The sequence below is a fragment of the Vanessa cardui genome, chromosome 26 (assembly GCF_905220365.1).
Source record: "Vanessa cardui chromosome 26, ilVanCard2.1, whole genome shotgun sequence".
In the NCBI taxonomy this organism is placed as follows: Eukaryota; Metazoa; Arthropoda; class Insecta; order Lepidoptera; family Nymphalidae; genus Vanessa; species Vanessa cardui.
In genome coordinates, this window is record NC_061148.1 from 9,016,290 (window position 1) to 9,034,179 (window position 17,890).

The window sequence follows — 17,890 nt, forward strand, 5'->3', positions numbered from 1 at the left end:
GTTGAAAGGGCGAGGAAAAGTAGGAGGAAGAAGATCATACAATGAAATAGGAAATCTGGTGCAATCAAAGAAAATATGTTCAACAGTACCCTCATCAAGACCACATTCACATAAGGAGTGGTCCCGAACCCTGATCTTTGATAAAAAATGGGGGCTGCAGTTACGACCAAGACGCAATCGAATTATTGTAGAAGTAGAAAATTTAGAGCCTTGACGAAACTTAAAGAACCAGGGTTTTAATGGAATATCAGGTTCCAAACTGCCATAGAATTTACCTTTAACATGACGGGAACAGTTCCATACCTCACTCCACTGCTTATTCAAATCAATTTTAGCGAGAGAAACTTCCCAGACACATTGATGGCCGGCTGGCAGCTGTCAAGTCTGTAAATATGATTTTACAATGATCAAAATTATAAAACATGGTTTTTTACCAATTAACAATGATCTTATAGTTATCTTCTTTTACTGATACAGCTTGCATTCGACGTTGGTGTCTTTCAAATCTTTGAATTTTTTGATCCAAGATTTTTATATCTTTTTCACCAGGAAAAATTGTAGGTACATACGAGGGGTGTTGAGGATTTTCGGATTTTCTGTTGCCAATAAAATGGGCGCTGCAGATGGTGGTATTTTTAGATGGGAACCAGTTATTTGGATGTCTACTAAAAGAAACAACGGTTATAGGTTAGATTCAACGATCGACGAAAATTAAACTGTCTTCCATAACAGTTACCCACAAAATTGGTGATTTTTATATAAATAAAATCAAATAGTACTTTTTAAATTGATACTTGAAGGTATACTTACGTGTGTTTTATAACTGCATTTATCCATTTCACTCTTTTATCCCTAAGCCATGGCATGTACTAACATGCCATACAGTTATAGTACTCACTATTAGTAGGGAAATAGTAAAATTTTACACCCTTTAAATTGTTTTTGGATGTATTACAGCATCCAGAACTACAACAATACATTTCGATAGCTCAAATTAATAAAAAAATTAACACGATAATTCAGAAATATTTTCCGTTGTTTGACAGTAGAATTTCTGAAATTAAGGGTAAAAGTTTTGAATATGAGTCACGAGATGGCAGAGTCATCGCTACGCACGGTGCCTATAACGTATTACTACATACGTCAAACAACTAAAGGCAAACGTCACAATTAGGACGTTTTCTAGTCTTCACTTTTTGCGCGTTAATAACATATCTGTTTATTTCAACATCATTGAAAGGTATTAAATAATTTTACAGTGACATATATAAAATAAAACAAAACTACGTGTTAGTTGTCGCCCGCAACTTTACTCGCGTTTTAGGGTTTGATCGTTAGACATGAAAAGGTGACCTACGTTATTTAGAGTTCAAGCTTGCTTCATATCAAATTTCACCAAATTCGGTGTAGTGTTTTGGCCGTTTGAACAAGATAGACAGAAACAGAGAGTTATTTTCGTATTAATAATGTAAATATAGATTTGCCTAAAACTTAGTTGTAAGGGGTAGGTTTATCTGTGCTATACCGACCAAAACGATTAATTTATGTATCACCCATTATTTGTGTAATGCAATCGTCGGAACTTTATTTTCTTGAACTTGCGCTATGTCTTATACGCCTTTTTAGACGTAGGTTGTAGGGGTATCCTTCAGGGGTTTGGTAGGTTAGCCAGTATACAGTAAAAATGCTGTTCATTTTAAGATTTCTATATTATTTTATACGTATGATATAAAAGCAAATAAAAATAAATCATAATACAATGAATGTAAAAATATTGATAGAGCATTTGTATATTTTTAGATACATATCTAAAAATATACAAATGCTCTATCAATATTATAATCAATTATGGATCAGTTCGCCTGGGTAGAATATTCTCCAAATTATTATTAAGAGTCTATTTGAATGAAGGATTTTTTTGTTTAATATTTTTGTATTCGGACATAACCGCGTGTAAATCGTTAGCAAATAATATTAGTTCAATCCATAGTCGTATCCAAATGGTCGTTGGTAGGGTAGATAGCAGATAGGGTATCGTGTTTGTTTACTGATAAGTGATAAGGGAGTAAGCTTCGCCACTAAACCTGCGCTGTGATGTAGCTTCAATATCGAATGATTTAAAAATACGTACGTAAACTAAAGCGAGCTTTATAATACGCCCAGATAAAGTGGTCGCTGTAACGAATATTTCATTGTTTTTAAGGAGATTAAAGAGGAATATTATAGTTTCAATCCAGACAACAATGAATTTTCAATAATATGTATTCCTTGCAAATTTGTAAATCTGACTGATAGTAATAGAATGTCCCAATTGAAATATACTTTATATATTATTCAAATAGGTTTTTACCACCATTTTTAAATCGTCACCGGTTCATTATGTAGACTATGACGAGAAGAACCAGAAAGATACTTATTTTTCAACACTTGAAATATAAAGGTTTTTAATATATATGTATAATATATATTGTCTGTAAGTCGTCAAGTATTAGCTTCATGCTTTTTTATCAACTATATTATCATGTGAGTCGAGATGGCCCAGTGGTTAGAACGCGTGCATCTTAACCGATGATTGCGGGTTCAAACCCAGGCAAGCACCGCTGATTCATGTGCTTAATTTGTCTTTATAATTAATCTCGTGCTCAGTGGTGAAGGAAAACATCATGACGAATATGTATGCGTGGTGGAATATGTTCCAAACCTTCTCTTCAAAGGGAAAGGAGGCCTTTAGCCCAGCAGTGGGAATTTACAGGTTGTTGTTGAATATTATCATGTGTTGAATAATGTGTCTGTAATATAACGTAACAAATAAGCCTAAAAATATTTTTCTGTTTATTGTTTTTCAAATCAAACGATGAATCACTCGCAATGTCATTAGAATCGACTTAGTGGTTTCAGATTACAGCGTGTGCAGATAAACAATATTATAAGAGAATTATGCTTTATTCTCTTTATCAATAAGAGACCTTACTGAATTCGGGAACCGGTGTCTTATACACTACTCGACCTCCGTGGTCGAGAAGTGGATACACACACACACATACACACCGATTTTCATGGGTATGCCACTCCGAGGTCCCAGGTTCGATACCCGGCCCAGTCGATGTAGTTCATTAGCTTTTTATATTGTGTTGGGTCTGGCTGTTTGTGGTACCGCCGTTATTTCTGATTTTCCATAACACATTTGTTTTAGCTATTTGCACTGGGATCAGAGTAGTGTATCCAATATTAAAACAATAACTAATCAATCAATCAAGATTAAAAACTTTATTTTTATATTTATTTTATGTACACGATCTATTCCACATTGAAAGTGGTCACCACCACCCATACAGTGGCGCTGTAAGAATTACTAACCATTCCCTACATCAATGCGTCACGCTGGCTCACTTACCTTTCAAAATGGTACACAACAATACCAAGTATTGCTGCTGGCGGCAGAATACTTGATGTGGGTGGTACCTAGCCAGACTGGCTTGCATAAAGCCCTACCACCAAGTAACGTATATACTTTTTTTTTATTTATTTAAAATACAACATCCACAGGCTCGCAGATGCCCGTGCCTTTTTTTACATTTTATGTTCAATTTCATTTTGGCGTTTTATATTTATACTAAACATCAGCAGATCTTCGCTGGAAATCATTTTTGTCGTCTTCTTGGGAGACGTGGCCCACACTTTTTTTTTTTTTTAATTTATTATTAAATAATATATACTAATGTATAATAAATAATATATAAACTATAATAAATAATATATAAATAATATATAGCAGTATATGTGTTCGGATTACTACAATCCAGCAGGTCCTGGTCCGCGTTTGATCAGAGAGAGCACGGCCTCGGCGACTCCGATGTCGCGTTTATGTATAGATGTCTTGAGGCTGTGCTCTAGGATGGTCCTTTCTGAAGCATCCGCCGCTCGGCCGATGAATCTGCCGATAGCGTCGTCACCATCGTCCGTGTAGTAGACACAGGTGTTAGTGTGTCTAGTAATTGCCACAACTGCGTGAGGAACACTTTCGTGAATACGGAGCCTCACATTTTTCGACTGGACTATGATAACGTCGCCGTAGGTCTGTCCCTGAGATTCGTGGATGGTCATGACGCCTGATCCTTCTCCTTTTCCATATCCCTGGTCCATCAGGAGTTTCTTTTCCTCCTGCGTATGGACCAGATAGACCAGATAGCAGAGTAGATGGTACGGTAAACCTCACTAATGGCGTATGCGACGTCCAGGGGGTTTCGGTGCGTACAGGATAACTCGCGGGTGATTTTTGTTGTCAGGCTTGGCCGGCAGTACCTCATTTCGAACAGATTTTCTCTGTCGATATAAGGCAACTGGTTGATGTCTCCGATAAGGACCACCTCACTAGCTCCAGACAGCTGTGCCGCCATTACTATGGCTCCGAAGTGGTCCATGAGGGCTTCGTCGACCGTCAGTCGGTTGCACTTTGTGCTCTCGTTGAACCCGTTTACTAGCACGGATGCCATAGTTCGTACCCTTGATTTAGTTTTTTCGCCAAATCGGCGTGTAAGTTGTTCTTTCAGATCTTTGGCGGCTTCGTATATACTATATACAAATATACGTATATACTATATACATATATACGTATATACTAATCTGCCATGTTTGCAGAGGCTCACACAGATGGTTTTGCTTCCATCATGCGCAAACGCTGCGCGTCCTTACTTCGACGAGTACGGGACAGTCCCAACACCATCTTGCGTGCATTGTCGGACCGCTGGGACTCACCAATACTAGCTCACTGGATACGACTTCACGTAGTCCAGTAGAATAGTTTAAAATTAGTTTTAAAAAAAATGTCATACATAAATAATTAAGTAAAATTGCTTTTGTGAACTTACTAACCAATTTAGGTATTAAGATTAATTAATTTATTTTTACTAACACTATATGGATCTATGTAAATTATGGTCTGAAATAAATGATTATTATTATTATTATTATTATTATTATATACATACGTATTACGTAGGTTACGTAGGTTAACACACGTATTATGTATTTCTTATAATAAATTAGTTATTAATCAAGATTTGATTTATTTTAAAATAAATTTCCTAAAAATATAAACAATCTATAAAAAAAAATCGTTCGAAACATTTTTTGCAAATTTATTTAAAAATAAATCAATTTAAGTATCTCAAATCTAAAATGGCGACCATTATGCAATATTTCTTTTGCTCTTGTTGTTAATATATGACATAGAGTCATTGTTTTCAATATAGGACAATGCCCTCATCCCTAGAAAATACAATTTGTCAATCGAAATAGATAAAAATCTGTGATTCTAATCCCACGGCCCACATTCAATGTAAATCGAATGTTTATGCTAAATAATTTTGGCGCCATTTTCTAGCTACCTGACATCGCTAACGTCACATTGACAAATGCAGATAATGGTTGCAATTAGTCAACGAAGGATTTTTTTTTTTAAACAAATATGACTGTGGTGTTACATAAGATGTTTATAAAATTGAATTTAATAGGTCCGTTATTTTAAAGTGTGTATAATAATAATTTATGATTATTAGTAAATATGTATAATGCATCTACCATCGACACAAACAAACAAAACAGTCTGTATATTTCCCACTGCTGGGATAAGACCTCATCTCTCTTTGAGGAGAAGGTTTGGAACATATTCCACCACACAGTTCCATTGCTAGTTAGTGTAATACACATGTGGCAGAAACCTTTTCCTTCACCGCCGAACACGAGATGAATTATAAACACAAATTAATCACATGAATATTCAGTGACGCTTCCCTGGGTTTGAACCCGCAATCATCGGTTAAGATGCACGCGTTCTAACCACTGGGCCATCTCGGCTCTACGGTACCGATGCCCTTAGAAAATTTTAACCATTACTAAGGTTATGTTCCTTGTGCCTGTAGTTACACTGGTTCACTCACCCCTGAAGCATATGTTTAGCGTTAGAATATGTACCACCAAGTAATAATATATAAAAATTATTATATAGTTTTAAATGAATGTAATGAAAAATACGATGTCATTGATATATACCGAAAAAAAGGACAAAGCACAGACGTGAGGGCCGTTTTAAATTTTAAATTTGGAAACGATTTAAATGCGAACTGCCAATAGGTCAGAGTGGAATTTATTCGCATGGTAAGTGGTTGTGCGTTTGTTTTTTTGTTCGCTAGTTTGTACGGTAGGGTTGTCATGAGTGTGTTTGTTTAATAAGAAATATTATTATAAATATTTTTTATGTAGTATGTATATAGATATTTCATAATTCATCATGTAGATTTAGAAAGAATTTTTCTTTTGTCTATGTTTGTAAACATATTATTGCATATCAAAAACTTAAAAACATATATTATATTTAAAATTTAGATATACTTATTAGCGTACTTTGTATCTTCATTGAGTTATTTTTGTCTATTTAAAATCTAGGTATATAAGATACAGTTGTCTAATGGTCCAATTAGAATAGTTATTTAAAAGTAGTGTCCAAGGCATTTTCGGAAAATTTAAAATTAAAAGTTATATTTAATAAGCCAGTTAGCCTTACTCCTTTGCAGATATTGTAATGGTGATTTAAAAAGAATGAACAAACACTATGACAGCCCTAATTATATGTACATAAATGTTCGATGACGCTTTTCCTGTGCTCTCAATACCTATTATTATCGACACTATATCGATTTCCTCAACGTGAAAGGGACTTGTAATTGTAACCATAGATACAATATACATTTTTAAAACTAAACTAGTATTTGTTTTATCTGTGTAGTTTTTTATGCACAGATAATTATTAAATATTCTTTTGTACTTAAAAACTTCGAAGACGTTCCCTTGTGCCTGTAGTTACAATGAATGATTATTCAAATCCAAATACTAAATATAAATATTTAGCGGTAGTAATTATATGATAAGTTGTTATGTACCTAGATTTGGTAGGGCTTACACAAAGCCCTACCGCCAAGAACTGTGTTATTGTACATAATACACAATTAGACATAATTATATATATACCTAAATATAAACATGTTATTATATGTATAATGTAGGTATTTATAAGTCGAGTATATAAAAGGTCGTTTTCCTTTGAACAGTAGAAGAATTTATTTGAAACTTTTAATACAAAGTACAGTGTAATGTCGTTAACAAAATGACAGTCCCAATACCTTCTTGTAAAATAGTAATTTTTCAAACTTCCCGGACCTAATATATCCAATCTGAACCCTCTAAAGAGCCACTCACTAACATACAAAATAGGCTATTTGACTGGTTTTAAAATCCATTTTATATTATTTAGAAGAGGTTAAGGAACCCAGTAAATGTTGGTTTTTTATTTCTTATATATAGTACATATTTGCCGAAAAATATCATATTAAAAATTCCATATTTAAATAATGCGCGAAAACGCTACTTGGACAAGATGGCGCTGCAATGGGGTCGGTGACGTCTCTTTGCTGTATTTTAATCTGTGGTACATATAGTAGAAAAGCAAAGTTTACAAGAAAGTGACTTCATCATAAGCCCGGCCAATCAGGAGCGTTTTGTGTCACGTGACAAACGTATGAAAAAATGCATTTTTATATATTGATTTTTGAATAAATTAAGTATTATTTTCAAGTTTCCTTAGTAAATAACCATTTTTAAACTCATAATATACACTGATTACAATAATTCACAATTTATTTTTCGCATTGTCAAATAGCCTATTATTAATCGAAATCGATCCATACGTTTACGAGCATGTCAGTTATATAATTCACACACATACATACTAATATTGTAAATGCGAAAGTAACTTTGTCTGTTACAACTTCACCCTTAAATCGCTGAACAGGGGGGCGGGATGCGGTTCTAATATGAGGGTGGTGGTTTATATGCTATAGATAAAGTTTTACCAATTTCGCGCTGGTTACAAAAATATGCAATCTTTAAAGAGCAGTACAAATATGCGGTTTAATGATAATATGAAATTTCGATCATTAGATGTATTCTATAAGAAACTCACAACTCACTCGTAGTCAGATCGTGTCGAAATGTGATATGCAGTTTTGATATTATTAATTAATAAATTTATACAATACAAGTATTAAGTTCGCTTATAAGTAGTGTTGAATCCACGAGTGTGATAGTAAATGAATTCGTCCAGAATCGCACTGTAGGCAATCTAAGGGTACAGAGAGATACTCGTATTGTTTCAGATGTTTTAACTACGTATCTGTAACATATATAACATGACATAAAAATATATATATAAAGTTTAATTATCAAATTTCTTATATTTGGAACAAAATGCGTCATTTTCTTTGATTATTTTTATTTAGCAAACTTTTTTTACGATCGTACAAATTTATATTCTATATTAATATTATAAATTTCAAAGTAACTCTGTTAGTCAGTTTGTCTTTTGCTCTTTCACGACTAAACCGCTGAACCGAATTTGATTAAATTTGGTATGAAGCAAAGTTGAAACTCCTAGAATGGACATGCTTATTATTTTTTGCCTAACACATAACGACACAACGATTACTAGTGTTGTACATATTAGGGATTGAGGATCTAGTGATTAGATGTACAGAATCTATCAATACCAATAGTCTCTGCTGTTAAAAAATTTGCATTCATACGGCAAGATGGCGGTAGAAAATGCATTCTGAACTTCAACGCATACGTTTAATACTGCTCTGTGAAAAGACGGTTCAAAGGTGCTCGTAAAAGTCTACACGAGTAGTATTTTTGTAATCGTAAATACATACATTAATTTATTCGTTCACTGTGCTGTACATATTATACAGCTAAGCGATAAATTATATGAATAATCTGTAACTTTATTATTAATTTATATATAGACTATTGCTTGGTGGTTAAATATCTGATGAGTGGGTAGTGCCTACCCAGATGGGCTAGCACAAAGCCCCACCTAAGTATGAATTATAACTGTAACGAAAATTTCAATTAATAAAGCTTTATTTTTTCAGAATGCAACACTGAAGAAATTAACAGAGGAGTTACAGGCAACACTGCAACATGAGGTAAGAAAGAAATATATCTGTATTAAGTATTATAAGATTGATAGAGATATAAAATAAATGGATTATTTTATATCTCTACATTGTATATGTCAAAGTCGCTTTTCGCAGCTATTAGGTTCTTAATACGCAACAGATTTTGATGCGGTTTTTTTATCAATAACTTTTGTAGCCGAAAGTAAAAGTATTCTTTTTTTTTAATATAATATTTACATACCCTTATTAAACCTGTATGAATCCAGGCCGGGTAGCTAGTGGCATATATAAAGATAGATAGATTGTCTCAGTGAAGAATCGTAAAAATCAGTCATAAGGCGAAATCAAAAATACAAAACATTGTAGATATACCCTTTCAAATCGAATCAATTCGAAGCGTTTTTGAATCGTCAACAATTAAATACTACCACCGTTTCGGAAAGCAGCTTCTAGCGAGAAAAAATGGCAAGAAACTCGCATAGTTGCTCTTTTCAAATAAACAGATTTACAATGTTGTTATTTACAGTAATTGTCCTATGATGAAACCCAAACCTAACTCCAGTTTCAATGCAGTTCAAAAGAATTACCTGAATACATTAAAAAATTATATATTTACGATCTTATAATTCTTTACTGTAGTAGTCGAGACGAGATTTTTATTTGAAATAGATAGGCAGACTGACAAAAAACCTGATGGTTAGTGGTCACTGTAAGCAATATTAACCATGTCGTACATTGCCAACGTGTTATCAACCTTGCGAACTAACATGATATATCCCATATATGATTTTAATTGACATGGTTATCTTCATTATTACAGTTATTTAAAACGGGATATTTGCCATGATTTTTAATTTTAATTTTGTGGAGCTCGATATTTCGACATTATCTATGAATGTCTAAACAGAAAGAAAGACATCCCGTATAAATCCCGTAATAAATAACTGTAATAATGGAATAATCCTTTTGCCTGTAAATATACTGGCTCATACAACCATCAAACAGGAATACAATATGTATTACTTTTTAGTGCACAAAAGTCATGTCACCAAATTACACAATACACGATCACCAAGTAGTTCGAGAAAGAGACAAAAAACAGTATTTATAACAAGTTAACAACAGTCCCGGGTAGTACCTGTAATTATATACCCCGATGAAGAGGAAACGATTAATATTAATGGTCTTAAACACCAAATAATACCTTGTTAAGGAAACGTTACGAACAATATGCGTAATAACATTTCCATAATACTCAGGAAATGGACTAAAGGGACCCAGTTTAGCATAATTTAAAAGGTTTTCGGTAGAGTTTTGATTATCTAAGGTCAAATGTTATGTGAAAGTTTTGTTGTCGTTTTTTGATTTTAAATGTTTATACATGTGATATGATGTAGAGGTCTAATTGAGAGCAGCTTGTATGGATATAATTGTGTGTATATTTCATATAATACCATATGAAATGAAGAAATAGATCTGCGGATATTTAGTAAATATGAAAATTGTAAACCGCCATACCATGTGCAATGGAAGTACTTGGGTGAAGTTAAAAAAAGAGCATAGCGTCTCTATTTCGTTTTTACTGGCTAGACTTATGTCTGACTGTAGTGTAACTGTACTGCGAGTACTGAAGAAAGCACGTAAAGTCGTTAATCCAGCGCCTAAACTCTTTCCGACCGTGTTGCATTTGCCTGCCTGAATCACGTGACTCTTAAATAAATGGTGACTCTCTATAATTAACGAAAACAACGAATATGTATAATAATATTATAAATGCGTTACCTCTTGACGCTTAGACCACTGAATTGATTTAGGTGAAATTTCGTACGAGTCAAGGAAAAACTTCTTTTTATGTTATAGGTTGGCGAACGAGCATATGGGCCATCTGATGGTAAGTGGTCACCACAACCCATAAGCAATGACGCTGTAAGAAATATTAAATATTCCTTACATCGACTGTTATTTGACGGGCTTGCACAAAGCCCTACCACCACGTAATAAAAAAACATAGATTACTTTTTTTTATTTATCCCTTGGGGCTCTACATTGGCGGGTTACGATTTGCGAGCTATAGATATATTGTTTTCGTAAATATTGTACGGTTAAAACCGCAGGTGCAGTTAGTATTAGTTATAAAGTATATAGCGATAAATGTATTCCACTTTCGGTCGGTTGAACAAAAGGAGATAAAGTTATTGATCGATCTCCAGCGGGGTGTCCGATAACAGGGTATAAATGCGATTGATAACGCCGTTTGAGCTTTGTTCGGTGGTCCTGACTAGCGGCGGAGGTATGTCATTTTGTTTTATTTAATACATAAATATTATTAGCTGTATTTTCGATGAAACTACTGAAAGTACCATATGTACATTTTTGTTGAAATGTAGTCATTGTTTACATCGTTATAAGGTAGCTTTTAATTTGTAACGTTTAATGATTATTAATATTGTCCGAACGTTTTGAAAAAGTAATTTCAAATAAGATAATCAAGTATAGATAATGTTAACTAAGTGTCAGGTAGTCGAATCATTAGGGATATTTTTTTATGATATATAAGCAGTTTGCCTTATTGCCAAGTTGGTAAGTACCATTGCCCATAGACATTGGCGCTGAAAGATATATTAACAATAAACATTGCTTTCTTCGCCAATGTGGAACCAACCTTGGGAACTACAGTGTTATGTCAGTCATGCCTGTAGTTACGCTGGCTTACTCACCCTTCAAACCAGAATACAGAAATAGTCAATAGTAGAATATATGTTAACTGGCTGGTAATCTAGACGGGCTTACACAAAGCCCCAAATAAACGTAAAGCATGATTATGTGTATTCAGTGATTTAACAATAATTATTATCATTATAATCATTACATAGTATAAAACGAAGTTGCTTACCGCTGTCTGTCCCTATGTATGCTTAGATAAACGCATAAAAATGCGTTGTGTAGTTTTAAGCGTACACAGGCAGCGGGAAGAGACTATGACGAGAGAGGTTTCCATAGGTACGCTACCCCGAGGTAGGCGTCTCTCGGGTTTGATTTCCGATCAAGTCGATTTAGAAAAGTCTATGTTTTCTCGGGTCTGAGTGTTTGTGTCGTCGTTACTTCTGATTTTCCATAAGACAAGTACTTTGGCATTTCGATCAGAGTAATCAAATCAAAATAAACTTTATTCAAGTAGGCTTTAACAAGCACTTTTGAATCGCCATTTTACAATTAAGTGAAGCTACCACCGGTTCGGAAAGTAGATTCTACCGAAAAGAACCGGCAAGAAACTTAGTAGTTACTCTTTTTCAACATTATATGTAATTACTGAAGTTATTAATTGTCATTTATTATTTACCATGTTTTTTATTTTCGTTCGGTGGAGCTCGATATTTCGACATTATCTACGAATGTATTGTTCACGAGACAAAAATAAAAAACATGGTTAATATCTTTAGTAATAAATTTAAAATCTTATATTATATGTAATGTTGGCCTATTAATAACAGTTCATGATATATCTTTTCGGTGTTAAATATTGTGCCTCGCTTCAATCTTTACTCTTTTACGCATTTGTATCGAGGGTTATGAGCTTGACCCCAGTCATGTGACTTAGTTGAAACATTTCTGTATACATTATAATGTTTCTATAATCACAATTATATAAATTCAGTTCGTGCAAAGGTTAAGCGAAGGGTTGAATATTTTTTGTATGGAAATCGGTTGCATTGTGTGCAAGCGTTGTTTGAATGAACTAGTGAGCCGTAGGTGGTTGTACGTGTTGATTTATTTTAATAAATAAACTATATTTATGTAATCGGCGAGAAAGAAAAGCTTAAGCGACAAAATTGTATGTTTACGAAATGACGCTTATTGTTTTTATATTAGAACTTATTATCCATTGATATTTCGGAGTGACTTCCCCTTCTGTATTTGAGTATTTAAACGCTTTGATGTAACTGTTCTGTTTCAATTAAAACGTAAACATTTTTGTAGCTGACTGTACACGATTGAAATAACAATAAATGTTTTTGTAGATTACTTCAAAGCTTTGACATTTGATTGTCACGTATGTTTACGTATTTTACTTGAAATAATATCATTTGTAATGTAGATTCATAATATATATAACAGCCAGCTACCCTACTATCCTTGGAAATAAAGTTGTGTTGTTATTATCGAGAGTCGAGATGGCCCAGTGGTTAGAATGGGCATATTCGAATACACCACTTAATTTTCATGTGCTTAATTTGTGTTTGAAATTCGAATGCTGAAAATGAATATCGCAATGATACCTCCATGTCTTCAATTTCAGTAAAATTCAGTCGTATGTGCATCCACTAACATGCATTAAAGGAACGTGGTGGTATAAAAAATTTGCTCCCCAGGCCTTTTGAGGCCTTAATATTGGGACATTTACTGACATCACAAGGAATCTGTCTTTCTTCCATTACTGTTTTTGATGTTGTATTATTAAGTTAACCGAATACACAAGACTTTATGAATACTATAAATAGGTACTAAAGTACTAGTACCCGCGATTCCCAACTTCGAATTTAACAAATAAAGTTATTGTTCAGATTTTACTATAACTTATTAAATGTGTATTAGGCAGCTTTTGTGATATTAAATCAAATCAAATCAAAATAAACTTTATTCAAGTGGGCTTTTAAAAGCACTTTTGAATCGTCATTTAACAATTGAGTGAAGTTACCGCCGGTTCGGAAAGTAACTCAGTAGTTACTCTTTTTCAACATTTAAAAAATACAAAGTCATGTTAGTTAATACAATTATTTAAATTAATATATCCTGCTTGGAAGTCAACAGGTATTAATTCCACGCTTTTTTATCATATACAAAATCTTGTATCGAATAATATGCCTTTTTTACCAACGTATTTTTTACGATTTGAATTTACGAAACGGCAAAGTTAAAAATATCTGCCTAAGTCTTTGGTAGCCGACGTGATGGTGGAATGGTGGCATGCGTGAAGGATCCCCAGGTGTCCTGGACGGTGTTTAGATTGATTTTTGATTTTATTATTATTTTATATATACTAATTCTTAAATAAAGAGTAACCTAAGTTACTCGTTATTACATCAGCTATCAGCCAGCGAAAGGTCCATCAAAATAGGTCCATCCGGACAGACAGACAAAAATAGTAAAAAATGTTATTTTGCTATATGTACCGCGTTTAAATATATACATTTATTGAAAAGCAGTTATTTTGATATTACAAACGGACAATCCAATTTTATTATACGATAATATACAGACTATTTAACTTAAATAGTGGCAGCTTAGAGCAAGTTTGTCGGGATAGGTATGAACCGCCAAGTATTATTGTGTTATACCAGCGAAGGGGCCAATATCCCATCCTTGTCTGCCAATTTCAAATTTAAAAAAATATTGATAGGAGTAGTAAATATGATAGTAAAAATCCGAACATTAGAACGTCATATTTAAATTATACAAAATGGCGAATTGTATATTATATTGTAATATATAATATGCTTTTGATTCGTTGCATTCTGTTTTATATGTGTGAAATCTGTTCACTAAAAACCTGTGCAAGATTAAAATATTACCGAAATATCCATACTGTGCAGCAACACAAACTTTGTGGTTATATATTGTTCTCTATATTTCATATATTTCGCGATTAAATATAAAAATATAAATTTAAGCTAATTTTAAAACATCAAATTGTTTGTATAATAAATTGTCTAACGTAGTACAAAAGAAAATATAATTTCTAAATTTGAACGTTTAAGAATTAATTCGTATAATTTATTCAACGTCGTCGATTTTTTTATATCACAGACCCTATAAATGTAAATTCGTTTATTGATTAGTCGAGAATCCAGGATGCGATTTTGAACTTTGACAGGTGATAATATCGCAGCTTTGTTAGTCGTATGTATTGCATTTTCATGAAGGTTTTGTCACACGCGCACACGTATATTAGTCGTTGTGTGGGTGGAGGCGTGTAGCTCGCGTTGCGCAGGCGCCGCCTCAACACTCAGTTACGTTGTAGACGTCATCGTGAACGGACGTCTACAGTTACGGCCGTCGTAGAGTCTTCGTATTATTTCCAGTTTCAGTAACCGTGTCGGCTAGTTCAAATAAGGTTATCGATTTATGTTTGCGGGTAGGATATCCGCACTCAAATTTTGGTGAGTTATACTATTTGTTTGCCTTTTATGTTCATTTTTTTTAGCGTGTGTTTGTCTTTGATTAGCGATGGTGCGCGGTTGCACAGGTTATGACTGTTTCGAGTTATTTATTTTTCACTTATTTTCTTAACTTGAGTCACGTTGTTTGAACGTACATGACATCACTTTTGGCACTTCCTCTGCAACGAGCTTGCTTGTTAACCGGCGTGAGGTTTGTGTTATAAAAGTGATACATACCCCGATAACTGTTATACAGTTCGCTATAAAGAGGCGTTTCTGTTGCGATAACACAATAATGATTCATTTCAAATCGTAAATCACGTAATTTTAAATTATGTATGTTATAAAAAAATCTATTGAAAAAATATATATTTTTTATAATAGCAAGGTTATACCTTAGTGCTGCTAAATAATTCCTTCCTCGAGATAATTTTATGCGAAGTAATATTAACTTACAGATCTCAGGGTCATAAATCATTACCGCGGTGGAATCAGGAAGTATTATTTAAAAGACAAAAAAATTATATTAAAAATATCATCTTGACTAAAATTTAAAATAAAAGAAACGTCGGTTCAAACTATTAAAATAAAGTAAAATTGATCTTATATATATTGGTATTAGGATGAAATTTACTTGAAATATTTTTAGAGTTCAACTGCAAGAAAATATTATTATATATACAAATATAAAAGGGTAGAATTTTAAAAGGCGTTCAGACGAGTAGTGATTAGTTATAGCTTTGAGTCTTGTGAGGTAGACTGTACAATCAGGTCAAGGAGCGATAGCTGTAAGTAAATATTGCATTGTTGTATTAACTTACCCGTTTATTTACAATACATATTGTGTACCCTTTATTTTCTTGGAGGAGTGCTACAGGGTCTTCATTTGGGTGTAAATTTATACGTATTATATCAAAACGGGGTAAAGAAAATCTTTATTAAGGACAAAATAGGGATTGCAGTAATTATTAATTAAGTAATAATATGAGACAGCCCTAAATTTTTAAGGGATGTTTCGTGGTGAAAAAAAAATTCATAAAAAGCAAAGATTATAAGATTTTTAAAATTAATGATTCGGTTAATTTATTAAAATATTGATCCCTCTGCTTTCATTTTGGGAAGTGGAGCTTATTCCATTAAACTTGTACGAAGTGTTTTACGAAATATTAAATTAATGAATTAAACACATGAAAATTCTGTGTAGGCTGGGCTTGAGCCCAAAATCTTCAGAATGAAATCACCTGTTCTAAGTACTGAGCAATCTTAACTCTGAATTATACTAAGAAATTATATTTTATAAAGTTTAAAACATTATTAACATAGTAACAATATCTTGCAGCGATTGACGTAAATAACGTATTTAAATTAATCGCAACAAAAAGATCAAAATGTAACACATACGAGTTTAGATCGTTCCTGGTAACATTGACAAGTACACAGCGTGATGTCAGTGAGGTTTAATGTAACCAGTTTGATGTTTGAAGTGTCCAAATTAGTTTAAAGAATTAGTATGAAATTCTTTGAAGTATAAATAAAAATACAGCTGAAGACATAGCTATAGTAGATATGGATGGGATAGACATTTATAATATATCATTTTTTATGGTATAAGTTGACGGCACATATGGGTCCCCTAATGACAAATTGTTACCAATGCTTCTATGAGCCATGAATACATTGTCAATAGGCCACTAAGAGAGAACTATGATGTTATGAGTCTATATTGACTTACTCGCCTTTCAAACCGGGGCACTACAATACTAAGCTTGGCGATAGACTATTTGATAAATATGGAGTCTATCTAGACAGACTAGCTTGTATCTCTCCCATGCTTTGAGCTTAAATTATATAATAGTTTTATCCGTTTTGAGAAAACAAAGTATTTGCATTTACTGTCCTTTGTTTTTTATTTTTTTTTTTGTATTTTAATAATATTTTCCTGACTTACGATTAACGATCGCAACTTTCATTTAGAGAAGTTTTAGAAATACTCGACGAGCAAAAATTTTAAGAGATAGACAATATTAGTTCAGCCAACGTATGTCTAGGAGCGTTGTAACAATTACTTTCGTGTGTCAAATTAAACATAAAATGCTCTTCGTTAACCTATCTTAAGAGATGTCATCAAAAATAGGTAGTCTCATCGCTACCGTCATTTTTACGGAGATCATCTTCCATAGAACACATCCGTGAGCCCATCAGAGATTGGTCAGACATGTTCGTGGTCCAATTATAATTACTACTTACTACTTACTACGCAAATCACGCTGGAACGATAAAATATCCAATAAAATTAATGGTGATTTCGAGGTCTGCACGAAGTCGTTTTTATAGTTTTTCAAGCTATACTTAAAATTATCTGTAAAGAAAGACACGTGAAAGATGCACGTATTATAGATATACAGATATTTGTACACAGGGTGTATGAAATCCCTAGGTCGTGGTTTTATCCTGTAGGCACTATGATGTTATGTCTAGCATTTGCTTGTTGCCAACTTCGTACTACCAAAATTCATAAAAAGTTGCCGTTTGGATGATAATGAAAAAAAAAATATAATATGCCAAATTAAAAACTTTTTAGACTTTGTTGTTTTGGGTGTGTTTTTTTAGTTAACGATTTTTAGTATAGATACTTTTTTTCAATAAGGAGATTATTTATCGTAAAGTCTGTTATTATTAAGTATATATGAAAAAGGTTTGGTTCTTAGGGAAGATTCA

At 33.2% G+C, this 17,890-nt stretch overlaps 1 protein-coding gene across 2 annotated transcripts in view; it reads left to right on the forward strand.

Moving 5' to 3' along the window:
- LOC124540855 (thyroid receptor-interacting protein 11-like) overlaps window positions 1-17,890 on the forward strand; it is a 60,019-nt gene that overhangs the window by 3,404 nt on the left and 38,725 nt on the right. Inside the window, exon 2 of one of the 2 annotated variants that reach the window (XM_047118618.1) lies at window positions 8,988-9,041. In XM_047118618.1, the coding sequence (XP_046974574.1) occupies window positions 8,988-9,041 (54 nt within the window). Of the gene's footprint in view, window positions 1-8,987; window positions 9,042-15,017; window positions 15,173-17,890 lie in introns of those variants that run through there. The other variant, XM_047118619.1, reaches the window with a different exon arrangement.